The following is a 20,940-nucleotide window of genomic DNA, read 5'->3' on the forward strand; positions in this document are numbered from 1 at the left end:
TCCATCTATATGTGGACACCTGGGTTGCTTCTATATCTTGATTATTGTAAATAATGTCACAATAAAAATAGGGGTACACATACCTTTTTTAATTAGTGTTTTCAATTTTTTGGATTAATACTCAGTAGTAGAATTACTGGATCATATGTTAATTCTATTTTTAATTTCTTGAGGAAACCCCATAATGTTTTCCACAGTGGCTGTACCAGTATATGTTCCCACCAACAGCGCACAGAGTTCCTTTTTCTCCACATCCTTACCAACACTTGTATTTCTTGTGTTTTTGATTTTAGCCATTCTGACAGGTATAAAGTGACATCTCATTGTGGTTTTAACTTGCATTTCTCTGATGATGAGTGATGTTGAGCATCTCTTCATGTGTCTATTGGCCATCTGTGTGTGTTCTTTGGAAAAATGTCTCTTCAGGTCTTTTGCCTGTTTTTATATTGGATTATTTGTTTTCTTGGCACTGAATTGTATATGTTCTTTGTATATGTTTGATATTAACCTCTGTCAGCTATATCATCTGCACATATCTTCTCCCATTCAGTAGGTTGCCTTTTTGATGTTTTGATTATTTCCTTTGCTACGCAAAAGCTGTTTATTTTGATGCAGTGCCAACAGTTCAATTTTCCTTTTCTTTTACCTTGCCAGAGAAGGCATACCTAGAAAAATGTCTCCACAGCTGATGTCAAAGAGAGAGGACTCAACTAAATAAAATCAGAAACGAAGGAGGAGAAATAACAGAGATGCAGGAGTATTTTAAACATGTTTTGTGGCTGAGTAGGCAACATTAGAATGGGCAAAAGCTGGAACCATCAAGGAAGGTTAGAAATTTCAGCATGTAGGGGCGCCTGGGTGGCTCAGTTGGTTAAGCATCTGACTTCAGCTCAGGTCATAATCTCACAGTCCATGAGCTCAAGCCCCACGTCGGGCTCTGTGCTGACAGCTCAGAGCCTGGAACCTGCGTTAGATTCTGTGCCTCCCTCTCTCTCTGCCCCTCCCCTGCTCACGCTCTGTCTCTCTCTGTCTCTCAATAATAAATAAACATTAAAAAAAAAATTAGGGGCCCCTGGGTGGCTCAGTCAGTTAAGTGTCTGACTTCTGCTCAGGTCATGATCTCACAGCTCGTGGGTTCGAGCCCCGTATTGGGTTCTGTGCTGACAGCTCAGAGCCTGGAGCCTGCTTCGGAATCTGGGTCTCCCTCTCTCTCTGCCCCTCCCCTGATCATGCTCTGTCTCTCTCTGTCTCAAAAATAAAACAAAAACATTAAAAAAATTAAAAAAGAAAAGAAATTTCAGCATGCAATAACGAGGATCCGGATATAGGTAGTGGAAATTGAGAGAAAAGAACAAGTTAGTATTTTGGAAGTAGAAACAACAGGAGTTAGAACCAAATTAAGCATAGAAATATGGAGGTGAGGGTCAGAGGTGGCCAAATGATAATGTTGACACCTTATTCCACTTTTCTGGAAGATGACCAAGAACTCGGAGAAACAGAGACGGGGCCCTGAGTCTCAGCCCTGATTGGGTGACCTGAAGGAAGCTAATATTCCTGACAAAAATAACTGCAGTGAGACAACTATTTGGAAGCAACCAGCACAGGCAGGGCTTGATGGGGCTACAGAAAAGAAAAGAGAAGTCTGTGGGATGAGCTCATCATTTACTCTGGCTGGTTCCCATAATCGGTGATCAAGGATCACTACATAATCAGTTGCATGAAGAAAAAGGAAAAAAGTGAAATATCTTTTGCCCAGGAATAAGTAAGTGTATTCACTTAATGGGCTTCTCAAGTTCCTTGCCATCTTATTCTGATGCCTGGCAAAGAAATTTTAGGCCAAATATATGATATGCTACCACCATATTTTATGTGCCATATGTACATGTTATTGTGCGCGAGGGTCCCCTGTATAATCAATGTAAAAGCTCATTTGTGTCCATGCTCTGGGATTCAATGGATAATTTTACTATGTTAAATTATTTTAGAGGTTTACTGCAACTCTGTATTTGCTTTCTTTGATGAGTTGCTAGTGACATGCACTGCCTATTTGTTAAATCCTTGTTTATTGAGGTAATATCCAATTATAATATTGGTCCTATGGGAAAGTATCATCTATTCCATGGCCAGCAACCTAATGAGGTAATTTCTCAGCACTGTGCTGAAAATCAAGGGCAGCCTCTATTTTGTGCTGAATTTTTATCTGAACTATGAAATATGCTTCAGAATGCCATGTAAATATATTTAAATAAGCATTTCATATAATCTCCTACCCAAACAACAACTCTTAAGTCTAGCATGATAATAAAATTTGAATGAAGAACTATTTAGAGCAATGTAGAATAATTACACATAGAAAGGCAACTGTACGACGCATAAAGAATTAAAATAAACTTCTGTATCTTTACTCCTTTACCCTTTTACATCGGTGCTTAAATTCAGAGGCACAGATACACATTTATATTTTTCAACACAGTAACTCATTCCTTCACTTTCATTACAGAGATCTCAACCTAAAAGAAGTAACGGGCTGTTTCTTTGAAAGAATATGTATTTCATGTAAACATATCATTTAAAAGTACTTACAGTCTTCATCTGTCTGTACTATGAGTTCCTGACTTTCTTTCCGTCCCTCGGGATTCATGAGGATGAGTTTCACGCTGACGTTGGTGTATGGTGAGAGGTTAGTGATCGTATGTTGAGGGTGTGAATTATCTGTGTCCCAGCTTACTTCTTCTCGCACTTGTTCCTGCCCTCCCACTTGGTAACAGTAGTGGACCGTGAGATTATAGCTATGGCAGCGAGTTACATTATATCCGAATGGCTCCCAGCGGATGGTGATTTGTCGAGACTTGACTTCCACCACTTCCAGTTTTCTTGGGCCACGCATGGGATCTAATACAGAAAAGAAAAGGAGGAACAAGAAAACAGAAGAGAAATGAATTGTAAGAGGTCGGTGAAGGCCAGATGTCACAGATAGTCTTAGTTGTCCCGAATATCTGGTCTCTTCCATGATAATGAAATCCCTAAATCGTAACTGGGCATAAGGCCACCCAGAATAAAGAGCAGAATCTTCAGTGGCTTCTGCAGCGAGGTGTGGCTCTGTGTCTAAATTCTGGTGATTGGCATACAAGATGAGATCGAGAACGGTTTCTGGGAGGCGTCCTTAAAAGGAGTTCACCATCTTTTCTCCTTCTTCCTTCCTGTGTGCTGGATTGAGGATATGATGTTTTTCGCTCATGCCAACAGGATGGGCCATGAGGCACATAAACATTAACCATTCGAAGCAATGATGAAGGACCCAGAGTTTCTAATAATCACTGAGTTACCATTCTATGCCTGAACTGACAACTTCCAAAATTTTCATTAGAGGGAAATACAGTGCTTTTCTTTAAGGCTCTTCTCCTCTGAGGCTCTGACACATGAAACCAATCTCAATGTGAATTGACAAATATGTTTTATCTTTTAAAATTAATTTACAATTACATAATTGGAAAACATAAGAGAAAAAGCTTGAGAATTCAGCATGAAATAACCTAACGATTAGAGAGCATAAACCTCTGAGCAGGACTCCAGGCCTTTTCTGCATTTTGATTTGCATAGAATTTCATGCAATTACAAGTAGTTCTTTCCTATCCCTGACAACGTCTTCGTATTACTGCTGAGCCCAAGCTCCAGATACAGAGTTTCAAACTTAGAAATCTAAATGATTTGCAGGGACTATATAAGTATTTTAAAAGTTTTAAAAGAAAGAATATATACAGAGAAAGCTTTAACTTGTTCATGAGATGATGATGAAAACCACAGTACTAAATACATAATATTTGGGGTGCCTGGGTGGCTCAGATGGTTAAACATCTAACTCTTGATTTCTTACGGTTCGAGAGATCAAGCCCTGTGTCAAGCTCCTTGCTGTTAGCTTGGGATTCTCTCTCTCCCTCTCTCTCTGCCCCTCCCCTGCTCATGCTCTCTCTCTCTCTCTCTCTCTCTCTCTGAAAAAACAAACTTTAAAAAATAAACATGGGGTCCCTGGGTGGCTCATTCCATTAAGCATCGACTTTGGCTCAGGTCATGATCTCATGGTTTGTAGGTTCAAGCCCTGTGTTGGGCTCTGTGCTGGCAGCTCAGAACCTGGAGCCTGCTTCAGATTCTGTGCCTCCCTCTCTCTCTCTCTGCCCCTCCCTCCCCTGCTTGTGTGCTCCCTCTGTCTCTCAATAAAATGAATACATGTAAAAAAGATACATAACATTTATTGAGCACTTACTATTTGCTATACACTTTTCTAAGCAGTTTACCTTTCATGGATTTGCTCATCTAAAATGCTCTGTTTTGGACTATCCATAAATATACTTACTTCATATATTCTGACTTTTTGTTTTCCTGAATTGTGGTCATCACACATGAATGTAAAGAGATCCATGATTGGTAAGGGAAAATCAGCATGAAAACTTGAGAAATAATAGCTATTTACTGTATGTGCACTTATTCTGTGTGACTTGCTTTCTATACAGTCTCTATTCCTCAAAGCAATCCTGTGAATCAAGTGCTATTCTTCCCAATATACAGATGAAAAAAATTGCAGCCAAGGTGGGTCCAAGAACTTGGTTCAAGGTTTCACTATGGCTCTTGAATTCATATATGTCTGACAACGAACCGTGTTGCTTTAACTCTCTACTGCAGAGTATCTACCAAAATAAAGAAATTATTAGATTTAAGTTAGAATGTTCAAGATATCCCAAACCCACCTAAAACATGACCAAAGACTGTAAAATATAATAAAGATCGCATGTATTTAATCTTTGAACAAAAGTGCTTTGTGAAGATTCTTTCCTCTTCTCTTTCTAATTCCATAGAAGAGGGGTCTATGCCATGTTCCCCATTTCAGCTTTGCCAGAAAACTCTATCTATACTTTGTGGCTATTGGAGATTTGTCTGGACTAACATTGAAGTTCATTTCTTGATTTCTGTTTGTGCATAAATTCCTTGTTTTCTCCATCACTTAGGACATAGGGAGAACCTAGAACTACTAACTACTTCCTTTCCTGTGACCTCCAACAAATGAAAACACTTCAACGGAAATGATACCTTGGTTTTATATGGGCAAGATGGGATTTGTCAGCCAGATATCTGCTCAAACCATAAAATGAGGTTAATAATGATCATCATGCTACTCTGTCCTATAGTAATTCTAGGAACCAAGGACGAGTGAGACAAAAACTCCCCCAGAGAATCCTGAGTGGTATCCTCATGGAATGCACCTTATTACTAAATCAATGTCTTATATTTAAATTGCTAGTATTAGGGGAAATATCATAAATAAGTTATTTGTAAATAACATTGACAGTTTTTTCCAGTCTCATGAAGTTTTGCAATGTAAAGGAAATGTCTAATTTTATATAATGCTTTGTTAGTTGAATGTTTACAAAACTTTTAATATGCTCCAGATCCCTTATACATAAACAGATTAACAAACATCTCTTTGCCCCCTTCCTTATTAATCACAGGTATCCAAGAGAACTGTTCTAAAGCATTTTCCCAAGGTTTTCATCAATTCTGCTTACTAATAAAATGACTAAATGTTTCAGATATTAGTTTAAACAAGGCAGTTCTAACTTAATTTCCATTAAAAAAAAAAAAAACTACTTTCTATTACATAAACAGGCCTGCATCATTTCTTAGTCAAGAAAATACACACATGGACCAAGTTCTTAGTCGAGAAAATACAGGCGTGGACTAAGTTCCAGGAATGAAAAAGCCAAGGGTTCAGTCTATTTACTGGTCAAGTTTTCTTGAAATGCATGCTGGCTTCCCCTCTGTTAATACCTCTAAAAATTCCATCATGGTAAAATCATGTCTCAAACTTCCCATAAATTTGTCAAAGAAAACAGCTAAGCCTAGCACAAAACAACCACATCTGTGGCCAAGGTTCCAGAGTTGCTACTGTCAAAAGGGGTAACTAGCAGACTAGAGACAGAGGCTGTTTGAGGTCTAAACCTTAGATGCAAAGAGACGTGTGCTGATTGGCTTGAATCTTCAAGATTCTGGTTCACCCCCAGAACAACACTATCTTACAGAAGCTGTTACAAACAAGATATCACCATTTATGTTCTCTTGGGCCTTTGCCTCGAGTATAATGCTGTTGTGTCTCCTAATATGTCCACGCCAAAATGGCAGGGGCACATCATATCAACGGGGGGCAGGGATGAATGTCACTTTATCGCTCCATTCCAGCCATCCCCTGACTTCTCCATTAGTGGAAAACTTAAGAGAGAAATTGAATCAATACCATGATGCAGAGGCTCCTGGGTAGCTCAGTCAGTTGAGTGCCCAATTCTTGATCTTGGCTCAGGTCATGATCTCGTGGTTTGTGGGATCAAAATCTCCTGCACTGATGGTGTGGAGCCTGACTGAGACATCCCCTCTTCTCTCTCTCTCTGCCTCCTGCCCACCCTGCTCACACACACTCTCTCTCAAAATAAATAAGTAAACTTAGAAAAAAATACCACAACGCAGGCAACGAGGTCCACCTTAGATGGAGAGCTGTCATTTCTCTCACCAGGGCCAGAAGGTAAGAATTAGTTAAGTGAGACGGGAAAATGGGAGCTGGTAACATAAACTGAACGCTGTGAGTTGCCAACTACCTGTGATGACATTCTTTTTTGAGGGTAACGTTGACAGGGTAAGTACAAGGACTAAGGGAATCTGACAATCCTTTCAAGTCATGCTAAGCAAATGGCCTGATTTTATTGCTTTTTTTCGTTTCTTCTGCCATTCTGAAAATCAAGCTCCGATCCAGAAATGGTGTATAATGGTTACATCTTAAGTTAGTGTTTTATAGAACCTTTATCTTCAATGCCTCTGCTGGAACCATTTCGATTAGCGCGCTGCTAAGTGTGAATGAGGCATTCCATGGGGACATTTACTCCAGTGAGTTATACTGATGATCGCTGCAGACTTTGAAGGGCATTGTTGTAGAAATATATCACACCGTAGGCAGTAAATGGCAACTTCATAACCAGAAATGTGTAATTTCAGCCGGCTAATTACAACTCATACTGCATTTCTAGGAGCAGAATGTGAGCACTGCCAAAAACACTTGGAATATATTACTACCATTATATGTGCACAAAATAAATCTCTTAGGGTTAGATAACAGGGTAATTAATTATATTCACAGGACCACTAGGCAGATATTTGCTTCTGTTTCCTCATGATCCTGGAGATGCTACTGGGGATGCGAGTCGCTTCCAAGGCCGTTCTTCTTCACACTCACACCCTTGGCCCACACTGGACTGGGTCTCATGACAGGCCCCACTGGCGTGAATCATGAGGCCAGGCGGCCCAACCTGGGCCCAGTGACTCACGATAAGAGACCAGAACAGCCTCCCTGAGGAGAGCAATGGCTGTCGTGCCTGAAGCTTAGTCAGGGAGTTCTTACCGCTTCCCGGGCTGGCGGCAGCATTTTTCATTCTGTTCTCTTTCTGCCAGTTCCAGCCAGGTTTCATGCGGAGAAGTCTGACAGTCACAGTCCTGACCTGGGGGACCAGCAAGCCCAGTACTAGCCTCCGGCACTTTAGCATCCTATTTAATCAGTGATCCTGGCTCCTTCTACACTCAGTCCTGTTTTCCTACGAATAAGGGCAGAAACTGACTGGGAGGATCAATTTCCACTGCAGGTTCAATTCACAGCTCATTTCTCTGGAACTCTGCTCTTTACTTCTATTACAACTACGGTGCTTTTTCAGAAACTCAATTTCAGAACCTGTGAGAGATATTTGGGGTGTAATTTTAGGATCCTGTCATTGACAATCAAATACATAGATTACAACCAATGCTCCCGCTAACAGGTTTCTCTTTTCTTCCTCTTCATGAACTATCCAGAGGTCTATTACAATAAAAGCGGTAACAACCAGAATGGCATGGTAGGTCCCCTTTGGCACCTTCAGCTACTGTGTTTCTGCCTTGTCAGTCACACAAAGGGAGACAAAATAAGAATGCAACAGCTTTCTTTACTAGCCAGTTAAATCAGAGCAAATACCTGTTTAATTAATACTATATTGGCTTACCCAAGCACTCGATATTCCTAAGAAGCAAAGATTCCAGGCACACGGCACTGTTTTCAAGTGACATAAATATAGTCTTTGAGTCAGTCAATGTTTTCCAGAGTTTAAAAAGTGTCCCTTGTCAGTGAAGTTGAAATTTTAATTCATAAAATTTATTAAATTTAATTTATGCTACCTTACAGGCATCTATATATCTGGGATGTAATTGTAGAAGTTAAAAGTCACCATATGAATAGTCTTTTCCCCCATAACACTTTCACAGGTATCATGTGAATTGTTTTTGGATTGTCTCATAATTAAAATCAAGAAATGTACTTGAAAATTGTCTATTTTTCTGAAATATTTCACACAATGCTACATAGAATGGTTTCTTGCCAAATACAAAAAAACCCTAAATTTCAAACATCATACTTATTTAGGAGATGAAAAACAGGCTCACTGAACAAATGAATGGAAGTATAGCAGTGCTAAGGCTCGCACATAATCAAACATTCTCCTTCCTTCCTTGGTCGAGGATGGACATATTCTTCAGTGTCCCATGTGCTTTCCAAGCGTGGGTTTGAACTTGGCCTAAATGATAAAGGTATGTAATCGACTGGCCCATGTTGCTGGAAAATGTACTATCCACCTACCACTTTTATTGATAGTTTTCATTTCCCTCCCAGGAGAAAGCCGAAATTCCTATTCACATTGTAAGGAAAATGTGAAGGATTCTTGCATGACAAAGTGACTACTCGAAGGTGAGACCCTCAGGAAGGAGCCCGAGGCTGCACACACACACTAACTAGGAGCAACCACTTACAGCCTGGGGGAGAATTCTCTAGTGGTGTCAGGAGATACTTGAAAGAACAGAGTGGGAAGATGCTTGTTTAGTGTTTGGTTTGCACACTAAAAAAAAAAAAAAAAATTCTATCTACCTATCATCTATCTATCTCAGGTGTTTGGTTAATCACCCAACGTGCATGCTTTTAGGATAATTTCACCAAATCTTTCACGGTAATATTTTTTAAACAATTTTTTTTTAATGTAACGTTCTTAAGTAAAGTTTGTTGAAAGGCAGGTGGAAAAAAGAGGCAGTGAACAATTTACTGTTGACACCTTCTGAAGAAAAGAAATTTATGCATTGACAAGGCACTCAATAGCAATAGCCTTTGTCATATTTTATTCTGCCTGCATTGATTAACTGCACAGAATAAGGCCAGAAGTCCCACAATGCTTGAAAGACGTTATTCTGTTAAGCATGAGTATTCTTTTCATTGGCGTTAATTTAAGGTCGTTGAAATTTTAAGTAATAAAACCTTGGAAACGCATTGAAAAGTCCTAAGTAAAACAATCACCTGTGCACCTACTAACATCAAATGTGTTTTTGTGTTTTGCCTCAGATCAGTTTTTAAGAAAGAAATAAAATACTACTGATATAAATTCTTGCCACTTTCCTGCAAGCAATCCCAAGGTTATTATGTTTCATTCCCAGACATGTTTTTATACTTTCCTTACATATATCTGGGATGATTACAACTTTACATAAATGCTACCATTCTTTGCAGCTTGAAAATTCATTCAATGTTAGCCAAGTTTAAAAATATAAATCTAGTTATAATTTTAACTGGTGTATAGAATTCTATTAAACAAGCCATAGCTTACTTATAGGTCCCTCCAATGAGAACAGATAGGGTGAGTCTACTTTTTCTCTGTTACAAGCACCGTACAAGGAACATCCTCGCACACATGTTCCTTAGCCACCATTTCCCTTGATAAACATAAAATGTGGGACTCTTGGCCTGTAGAGTTTGTACATCTTCAAGTGTACTAGATAATGCCGAATTGCTCTCCAAAAGGAAAACAACATTCAGATGTTCCTTTCCCCTCAGCGAGATTCTATTTCAAGGCTAAAAAGCTAAAGCCCCTTCCTGAGGCGAGATCTTGAATTATCGGTATTGGTTCCAGTAAAATGTAAATAAGCAAAGTCTACTATGGGACCATTTTAGGAGCTGTCTCATTTATATGATATAATCTTTGAAATGGAAACGTATTATGTACAGAACTATCTTCCTTCAGCGATAGCAACTCTGCATGGCACGTGTTTATGTTAAGAGTCTCTCCCAATAACCATTCATCACGTCATATTATGTGGATCTGCCCAAAGCAAAATAAAAAATTCAAACTCACCACATAGAGAACTAGATAAATTAATGAACTGATGGATAATATATCCATAAAATAATTGTTAATTTTTCTGATGACAACAAAATGGCACATCATTTACTATGAAGGACTCTTTCACTTCCACACAACTAGATCCAGCATATATATTTTTTTAATTGAACAGAATATAATGTATCTCCAGTGGCACCTCACACCGTGTTCCTGTCGACAATAAAATAACATGATAGCTGCCTACCTCCTCTCTGCAATCTAAAGAATAACCCTTGGGCCAGGGGCAGCATAGGGAAGCTAAACCTGAGGGCTCTAGGTTAATCTCAGATACTTGGAAGTAGCTCAAGTCAACAGTAGTAGTCAATAGTCAGTACTGCCACTTGGATTCCAGGAGACAAAAACACAAATGTTCTCGGAAACAAAATCATTCCTAAATACGGTTTTCAAAGATAAAGACCAGCCAAATATGAGCTCATTAGTGGAGATCACCGAAATTCCCCAGAAAACTGCCACAATGAGTCAGCAGAAACAGGAAACAACAGATGTCGATGTAGACGAAGAATATAAAATGGGAGTACCACTTCCAAGTTTAAAAATGTAACCACAAAAATAAGCATGCCACCATGGAAAACAACCAGCTGGATTGTGAAAACAACTAAATATAACTTTTAGAAATAAAAGATTAAAATATAACAAAAACTCAAAGGATGAACAAGACAAGAAGATTGGACACAGCTTAAGAGAAAATTAATGAACTAGAAGATAGATCAGAGAAGACTATCCAGAGTGCAGCACAGAGAACCAGAAACAGGAAAGCAGTAGAAAATAGGAAAGAGAGATGCAGAACAGAATATGAGAGGCTGACTCATTTCTAATCTCGCCGGGAGGAGAACAGAGAGAATAGAAGCAGAGGCACACTACCTGAAGATACAATGTCAGAAATTTCCAGAACTGACAGAAGACATCAATGAAAATATAAAGAAAGCATAACATGCACAAATTAGGTACACAGTTAGACATCATGTAGTTTAACTACAGACACCAAAATCAAAGAGAAGATCTTAAAAATATCTGGAGAGAAAAGAATAGCAATTAGGTTGACAGGAGGTTTCTCAACACATCCATGGAAGGCAGAAAATGGGAACAGTATATCCAAAGTGCTGAGAGAAAACATGCCAACTTACAACTGTACATCTAGCAAAATTGTCTTTCAATAAGTAAAGGTCAAAGGATGATTTCAAAGAATCAAAACTGAGGAAGTTTACTATAAATAACCTACATTCAAGGATAAACTTCAGGAAAAAAAAAATGATGCTTGAAGGAAAGTCGGAGATACTAGGAGAAATGAGATGAGGAAAAATATCTAAATTTGTATTCGTAAACTAATAATAATATCTAATGTGAGAGGTTTTAAAAATAGCATGGAATTAAACTACTAACAATAAGCGTAGTGTAGACAGAGAAGGCAATGCTCAGCGTCGGAAGAGTACAAGATCCTTACATCACTGGGAACGTGAGGGTTTAAGTTATTAATTATAGGCTTTTTTAAAGTATGCAGGATGAATTTTCTACAGTAAACCACAACAAAAATAGCAGTAGGTGACCTTTTGCAACTATAAAGAATAATAATTTTTAAAAACCTCATACATTCATAGGAAAAACAAATAAGTCAAATGCCTATACGAGCAATTCTACTTGTTGGTAGAAACATGTCCAGATACATCATAAATCACAGTAAATGTAAATGGAAACTTGTCAATTAAAACATCCAAAGAGTTACACTCAATGTAAAATCAATACCTTGCTATATGTTGTTTAGAAGGAATAAATCTAAGACACTTGTACATGGAAATCTGAAAGTAAAATCCTATTAAAAAAAAAAAAAGGTGATTGGCAAATACTGACCATAAGAATCACAGAATAGGTGCAGTAAGGGACACAGAGAATCATTACATAATGACAAAAGTTTTAGTTCATCAAAAGAAGAAAACATTCATCAAAAAGATAAAAGAACTATAAATTCTTACGCACCCATAAGATAGATAGCCTTAGAGTGTATGAAGCAATTGATATCTTAATACAAAACCAAACAAGGATAATGTGTATGAGCAACATATTTCATTCATGCATCGATGAGTAAATTATGGACAAAATATTCAAATCCACCGTATACATAAAAATGATAATACTGCATGACCAAGTTAGATTAATTAGGATGGTTTAACATAAAATGTCTATAAATGTAATTCATCACATTAACAAATTAAAGAAGAAAGACCATACGATAGTTTTAACAGATGCAGAGAAGTGTATTTGTCAAAATGTCCACTCACTAGAAGGAAGATTAGCAAATTAAGAACAGAATGAAATTTCACATGCCTGCATCAGCAAGTATTGTTCTGAATGGTAACAAACAAAGGAACCACACAAAGATGCAAGCTATCGCTGAGTCTCCTGAATATTTTCCTGAAGGTTCTAGCCAATGTAGTAAGAAATAAAAGGTATAGGGGCGTCTGGGTGGCTCAGTCAGTTGAGTGTCCGACTTCAGCTCAGGTCATGATCTCATGGTCTGTGGGTTCAAGCCCCGTGTTGGGCTCTGTGCTGACAGCTCAGAGCCTGGAGTCTGCTTCCGATCCTGTGTCTCCCTCTCTCTCTGCCCCTCCCCCACTCTCACTTTGTCTCACTCTGTCTCTCAAAAATAAATAAATGTAAAAAAAAATTAAAAAAAAAAAGAAATAAAAGGTATAAAATTTGAAAGGGAGCGTGCCTGGGTGGTTCAGTCAGTTGAATGTCTGGCTCCTGATTTTGGCTCAGGTCATGATTCGGGGGTCGTGGGATTGAGCCCTGCATCAACGGCATCAAACCCTGCGTTCTGCACAGCGTGGAGCCTGCTTCAGATTCTCTCTCTCTTTTAATAATAAAAATAAAATAGAATTTGAAAAGGAAGAAAACAAAACTCAAGTTATACACAACGTAAATGTCAGCACACACATAAGATCTACAAATTATAAGAAGCAGCAAATGTTTAGCAAGGTGTCTAAATATACAATTAGTGTTAAAATCCTTCATAGGGGCACCTGGGTGGCTCAGTTGCTTGAGCGTGCGACTTCGGCTCAGGTCATGATCTGGCGGTTCATGAGTTCGAGCCCCACATTGGGCTCGCTGCTGCAGCCTCTCAGGGCAGAGTCCACCTCAGATCCTCTGTCTCCCTCTCTCTGTTCCTTCCCCACTTGTGCTCTCCCCCAAAATAAGTAAATATTAAAAAATCCTTTGTATTTCTACATATTAATAACAAACTGAATCACCAATTTTACAAAAGACAATATTCACAAAAGGACCAAAATATGTAGGTGACTCAGGAACAAATCTTGCAAAAGAACAATAATAAAAATCCAAAATTCTGTCGAAAAGCATTCATGGGACTCAAAATAACTGCAGAGCTAGATCATGTTCATGAACAGGCAGACTCAACATTGTAAAAGTATCAGCTCTCCCTGAAGTACTCACTGGAATCAGTGCAATTCCGATCAAAACCTCTAATGAGGTTTTGAGAAACTTGATGAGTTGATTCAAAAACAAATACACAGCCAAGGCCCCCAAAGAGCCATAACACTCCTGACCAAGAACGGAGTAGAGAAACTTGTCCAATTAGATGGCAAGAGTTATTTAAGCAGAGTGGTATTGCCAAAAGAATAGGCAATATTCTGCATTGGAAGAGTTGGAAGCTCAACTGGCTTAGCCACCCAGGTGCCTCGATAGAGGCGGAAATCCTTATTCTGACTCCTGGAATAAGGAGAGTTAGTACTGGGGAACCTGTGTATCCACATCAGAAAAAAAAAATAATGAGAGGAAATTCCTATTCTTCACCCCACACCACACAAAAATCAATTCTTCCTGAAATTAAAAGCTTAAAGATGAAAAACCGAATGTAAAATGTATGCTAAAGTATGTGGGTGGTTATCCTTCTGATCTCAGGGTGAGGAGATGTTTTTAAAATAAGAAACAAGAAAGCACCAAGTGTCAATGAAAAGCTTAATTGTTTATACCACATTAAAATCAAGAACGTATGTTTATTAAGCTGTACCATAAAAAAGCTAAGACATCATCTTATTCTTGTAAAAAAAAAAAAAAGAAAGAAAAGAAAACCAACCAAATAGACCAAGGACAAAAGATATAAATAGGCATTTCATAGAAAAGTGAAAAGGTACGCCACTGGGCAGAAGATCTTGGCAACCATTTAACAAAGGACATATATCCAGGATACAGACAGAATGTCCAGAGATCACAAGAAAAGGTGGTAACTCAAAAGAAAAATGGGTGGAAACTAAGAAAACGAGTTTCACAGAAGAGGAAAAAATAGACCATTAACATAAAAATATGTTCAAGCTTCAGGGGCGCCTGGGTGGCTCAGTGGGTTAAGCATCGGACTCTTGGTTTCGGCTCAGGTCATGATCTCACAGTTTCACGAGTTCGAGCCCCACGCAGGTCTCTGGGCTGACAGCATGAACCCTGCTGGGGATCCGATGTCTCCCTTTCTCTCTCTGCCCTCCCCTGACTCGTGCTGTGTTCTGTCTCTCTCAAAATAAATAAACAAACTTGAAATAAAATGTTTAAAATATGTTCAAGCTTCATATTAACCTGAGAAAAGCAAATTATTGAAGGTTGTAGCAAGGTTCCATTTTATACCATGCAGATTAGCAGAAATTGAGAAGTCTAGTCACACTAACCGTTGGCAAGATATAGGTTTACACACATACCACTAATAAGAATGTGACACGGGACAGCTACAGAATGCCTGGTATCATCTCGTAAGATAGATATTTGAATGCCCTGCAACCTAGCAGTTACAGATTCAGGTATACGTCCCAGAGTAACACTTTAAAACTTCTCTGATAATAAGAACATTCTGGAACACTTTTAAAATATCAGGCTTCTTAGGCCTTTCCTCAGAGATTCTGATTTGGTGATCTTGTATTGAATCTTGTATTGAGTCATTGTTCCCCATGGGCACCAGGAAACGCCTACAGAAAAGGGCTTTTTAGCAGCACCGTTGACAAAGGAAGAAGAAAGCAAAGTGTGGAAACCCAATTATCTACTGACCAGAAAACAGTCAAATACTCATACAATGGAAAATTACATGGTGGGGCACCTTGGTGGCTCAGTCGGTTAAGCGTCAGACTTTCAGCCCAGGTCATGATCTCACGGTTCGTGAGTTTGAGCCCCGCGTCGGACTCTGTGCTGACAGCTCAGAGCCTGGAGCCTGCTTCGGATTCTGTGTCTCCCTCTCTCTCTGCCTCTCCCCTGCTCATGCTCTGTCTCTCTCTGTCTCAAAAATAAATTTAAAAAAAACGTTAAAACAATTAAAAAGAAAAAAAGAAAGTTACATGGTAGAGAAAATGAAAAAAGCAAAAATGAACCTTAGAAGTACAGAACTGGTACAAAACTCAAGTCACAGAAGACCACTGGGATATAGTTTTGTAAAACTGAAAAAAAAGCAAAATACAATTGTTTAAGCATACATACAGATGTGATAAAACAACCAAGTAAGACAGGAGCAAAGGAAGACTTGACATGAAAACTCAGGACACCAGTCACCTCTGACTTGGAGGCGGATGGATACAATGGGAAGAAGCATGCAGTCAGATTAGATGCAGAGTTTCTAGGGATGTTCTGCTTTTAAGCTGAGGTGTCCATTGTTCTTATGCCACACAATTTATGCAGGTTGCATATATTCTTTGGTTTCTATCAAATATTATATTATAACTTCAAAAAAGATTACTATAGAGAAGCCATGAATATTCTGGAAACATTGTTGGCTCTCTGAAATTTCCTTTCTGGAGAATAGTGGATCTTTGGTTCTCATGGGTGGAAGACTTATAGTTATTACTAAGCAGACTTGAGAGAGGCAAGATAATATCTCATTAAAGGTTTAGCCATTCTGGGGGTGCATGGGTAGCTCATTTGGTTGAGCATCTGACTCTTGATTTTGGCTCAGGTCATGGTCTCACAGTTGGTAAGTTCAAGCCCCACATCGGGCTCTGTGCCAACAGCATGGAGCCTGCTTGGGATTCTCTCTCTGCCTCTCTCTGCCTCTCTGTCTCTCTCTCTCTCTCTGTCTCTCTCTGTCTCTCTCAAAATTACTAAATAAACCTGAAAAAATATTTAACCATCCTGGATAGACACCCCGGCACCCTGGATGGGGACCTCTGACTTGAGAAGCATCACAAAGCCTTCTTCCCACAAAGTGTCATCAGCTTCACAGCAGAAGGCCTTCATCCCTGAAACCTGACCTTTGGGTCCTGCAAGCTGTGTCTCAATCCTGTGCTCACCGCGCTCTGACACTCATGGTTCAGGTGTTACGTTCATTCCCCCTGTCCAAACTTCTGAACCTCACTCTCTTTCATTCTCGGATACTCACAGGGAGGTTTAAAACTGAATTTGGGACTGCCACAGTAAGGGAGAGCACCGGGGAAGGTAACTGCCCAAGGCCATGGCTAGCCCATAAGGTATCTTTGTGTAAATTAGAGAGAGCGCCTCTTCCTCAAAGCACTTTTTGTCATCAGCCGGAAAGCTGCCACAAAAAAATACGCATATTTATGCAGCTTATGCTATGAATAGGCACTGTGTGTTTACACAATTCAGGACTTGCACAACTGTATGCTGTGGCCTTGTTTGAATCAGCGTGTGTGTGTGTGTGTGTGTGTGTGTGCGTGCGTGCGCGCGGTAGTCAAAATGTGCAAGTTACGTGATTAAAAAGATATGCTTTCTACCTGATATTTATCTATATATATATATACATATCAGATGCTACACATATTAAAAGTTCTTAGAGAAGACATTTTAGTGAAAAATTTCAAAACTTATGATACACCAGGTCTACAGAAATAAATGTGCTGTGAGGTAGCATATTGACAGAGGTATGTGGATTTTTTTTCAGCCAATTAATACCACTGACGCCTTTATCAGACTTCAATATTCATATATACACGTAAAGCACTACAATTGCATTTTCACAAAGGTACGATTCTAGTTATTTCTCCCTAATCTTATCTGCTCCTCATGCACTGCCAGGATGCCTTTCATATGTGACAGTTCATCTGAATCAATCAGAGGACTTCTAATTGATGCTCTCTTCTCATACGAGCCAAAACCAAAATGTTTTCATTAGTCACTCACAACTATCAGATTCCCACTTTCTGGGGCACCTAGGTGGCTCAGTCAGTCAAGCATCCAACTCTTGATTTTGGCTCAGGTCATGATCTCATGGTTCACGAGTTCAAGTCCCGCATCAGGCTCCATACTGACAGTGCAGAGCCTGCTTGGGATTCTCTCTCTACCTGTCTGCCTTTCTGTAAAAAAAACAAACAAACTTAAAAGAATCATTCCTGCTTTATGCACCATTCAGGCAAATCTATATGCTGTAATCCAAATATGGTTCTCCCTCCAAAATTAGTATCTCTGTCCTCAGTAATAGTCACCTTTTTATCTGCCAAAAAGTATCCTTCCAAACTTAATGCTTTTCAAACGTGTTGAAAATCAATCCCTTTTACCCTTTTACGACTATTTCTTCTTAGTTAAAATAAAAACTCACAGACATTCATAGACCCACACGGTCAAAACTCTACCGTTCATATGTTGATTATGTTTTACTGTGTTCCATAACAACCAAGTTTGTTCAATACTGCTCTCACATCTAGTAAGAATGCTTTATCCTTATAAGATGCCTATTTGCTAATCAACACATTTGATAAAAGGATACTAACACAGAATAGTAAATGACAGGCATCCAGCTCAGTTACTTTGTTTTCCTAAGTCAATCCAGGGAACAGCTCCCTCTCTTATTTACTGATGTTCTACAAAAAAGCCCTTCCAAGTTCTGTGTGTTGACTTGCATCTCTGTTTCACTTTATCGCTTTAAAGAAGTCATGCCATAAATATGGCTTCCACTAATCCCTGACCTTGTCAATATTTTGGCCTGAGCTCCCTGGTGACATTTCCAAAGTGTCAAGTTCATCCCGATAGAAGGAACATTATCGCTCTACAGCAAAATTAGAATCTTCAATTGTTTTGGTGCAGCTGGAATGAACAAACTACAATTCATCCTATAGATGAACTTTACAAGAACACTCTTACATGAAATAAAAATGAATCTGCAGTAAAAGACTTCCTTGGTATTTATTTCAGACTACATAAGATAGGAGGAGGCAAAATTATTTCCACAGAGTTTTACAGAACTGTCAAAAATTGGTTTGGAATGGGTTTTGACCTCTTCTGACCCTTATTAATCAGTGAGACCCACAAAAAGCTTTGGGACTTTAGATGTGCTGTTTTACCCAGAGCAAAAGAGTACCCCAACCATTCACTCTTGGTTACAGAAATAATGTGACGCGTGTTGGAAAAAAGTCAATCATATACAATTTTAGTTCCACCAATAGGAACCATCCTCTCTAGTTACTACTAAGCAGATATATATTATTTAAAACATTTTTACCTGTTCTGAGACTCCTATTTGGTGTTTATGATTGTTTATGATTGCATAGTTTTCTGTTTGAGGTTGTTTATGAGTCTGGGCAAATGGTTCCACAAAAGACCACTCCACTATGCTAGATTGATCACTATCCTAGGATTCGTCTTAGCTTTTACCAAAAACTTGTTTGGGGGAAAAAAAAAAAAGCTTTCTCCAATTTAGAGTCACATATGATTGATAAGGTTGTAATTAAAAATCTGTTTTCCATCCTTCTAATCTTCTACGGACACCTGGAATAACGAGAAGGTAGAACACACAGTTCTAGAAGGACTGCAGGTTGCCAACATCCTACTCAGGATTATAATTGCAGGGCAGGCAGAGGAACTACCATGAAAAGAAATGAACCAGTTTCTTTTATTTTAAAGAGGTAAGAAGAAAGAAACCAAATAACCTAATTGGAAATGATTTCTGTTCCCTTAAACAACAAAAAACTTAAAAAAGTGTTCTTTTTATAAAATGTAGTTTACTTTTCTGCTGAAATCTCTCCAGATTTTGCTCTCTTATTAGTACCACCTTAGCTACCCTAGAAGTTTTTGTGTGGGGTTATGCCATTTTCCCACCTTTATGACTTTGCAATGCTATTTTTCTAAACTTTTCACATAGTAAGGATCAGGTAATATGAGAAAGCTCAACTTTCTGATTTAAAAAATGGAAAGGCATCATCCATGTCATTGCAAATGGCAAGATTTCATTCTTTTTTATGGCTGAGTACTATTTCATAACACACACACACACACACACACACCCCACATCTTCTTTATCCATTCATCAGTCAATGGGCACTTGGGTAGTGGTTATTATAGATAATGCTGCTATAAACATAGGGATGCATGTATCCCTTTGAATTAGTATGTTTTGTATTCTTTGAGTAAATATCTAGTCATGTAATTTCTGCATCATAGGGTAGTTCTATTTTTAACTTTTTGAGGAACTTCCATACTGTTTTCCAGAGTGGCTATATGTTAACTGGAATTTAAATAAATAAGAATAAAAGATGTGTTGTGTGTGTGTGTGTGTGTGTGTGTGTGTGTGTATACATGTATATACACCTTTTTATTTTACCTTTTTCTTACAGCAATGAAGTAGTATCTCATATGGTTTTGGTTCTCATTTTTCTATTGGCTAATGATGTTAAGCACTTTTTCTTGTGCTTACTGGTCATCTGTATATCCTCTTTAGAGAAATGTCTGTGCAAATCTTTGGGCCATTTTTAAGTGGCTTGTCTTCTTATTGAGTTCTAAGAGTTCCTTATATATTCTAGATGCCAGTCTTTTATCAGACATGATTTACAAAAAGTTTCGCCCTTTCTGCACATCGTCTTTTCATTTTCTTGATGGTGCCCTTTAAAACACAAACATTTTAAATTTCATGATGTCCAGTACATTTTTTCTTTCATCACTTGTGCTTTCACTGTCGTATCAAAAAAACCTCACTGACAACATGGACCCTACTTGGGATTCTCTCGCTCCCTCTCTCTCTCTCTGTCCCTCCCCTGCTCATGTGCTTGCTCTCTCTCTCTCTCTCTCCCAATAATAAATAAATAGACCTAAAAAAAATGAAGTATTAAAAAAAAGAAAATAAACTGACTATAAATGTAACAACGGTTTATCTAAACTCTCAATTCCATCACAATGATCTGTCTTTCCTTATGCCAATGCCATACTGTCTAGATTACTGCAGTTGTGTACCGAACCCATTCTTTTTTTTTTTCATTGAAGTACAATTAACAGAGTGTGATATGAGTTTCAGATGTGCATTATAATGATTCAACAATTCTATACAATTCTCAGTGTTCATCAAGATAAATGTACTCTTGATCCCCTTTATCTATTTCATCCGTCCCACCAACCGTCTCCCCTCTGGCAACCACCGGTTTGTTCTCTGTAGTTAGGAGTCTGCTTTGTGAATTAAATTCACACATCCCCCTTCCATCCCTGGGAGATCCAAACACTCTTAACCCCAACCTAGGGGATGTCAGTTCATCGGTGGTTGTAGAAAAGAGTATCTGTGTCCTCAGGACCACATCCAGAAGAAGTTGACCAAATATTCTCATTTCCTTTTTCAAAAGTCCTCATTCTGAGTCACCTCTTCTCACATGGGAAGGAGTGAGAGGGACAAAGATTTTGTGACCAAACTCCAGCCAGGCTCCCCTGAGCTCTTCCTCCCCTAGGCCTCACCTTGGCCTGTAAAGACTTG

General features: G+C 38.7%; 1 protein-coding gene across 2 annotated transcripts in view; it reads right to left on the bottom strand.

Moving 5' to 3' along the window:
- Positions 1–20,940, bottom strand: part of PTPRM (protein tyrosine phosphatase receptor type M) — a 788,961-nt gene that overhangs the window by 309,228 nt on the left and 458,793 nt on the right. For both annotated transcript variants that reach the window (XM_042962258.1, XM_042962257.1), the window contains exon 8: positions 2,584–2,892. In XM_042962258.1, coding sequence (XP_042818192.1) covers positions 2,584–2,892 — 309 coding nt within the window. The remainder of the gene's footprint in view (positions 1–2,583; positions 2,893–20,940) is intronic.

The sequence above is a fragment of the Panthera tigris genome, chromosome D3 (genome assembly GCF_018350195.1).
Source record: "Panthera tigris isolate Pti1 chromosome D3, P.tigris_Pti1_mat1.1, whole genome shotgun sequence".
Lineage (NCBI taxonomy): Eukaryota > Metazoa > Chordata > Mammalia > Carnivora > Felidae > Panthera > Panthera tigris.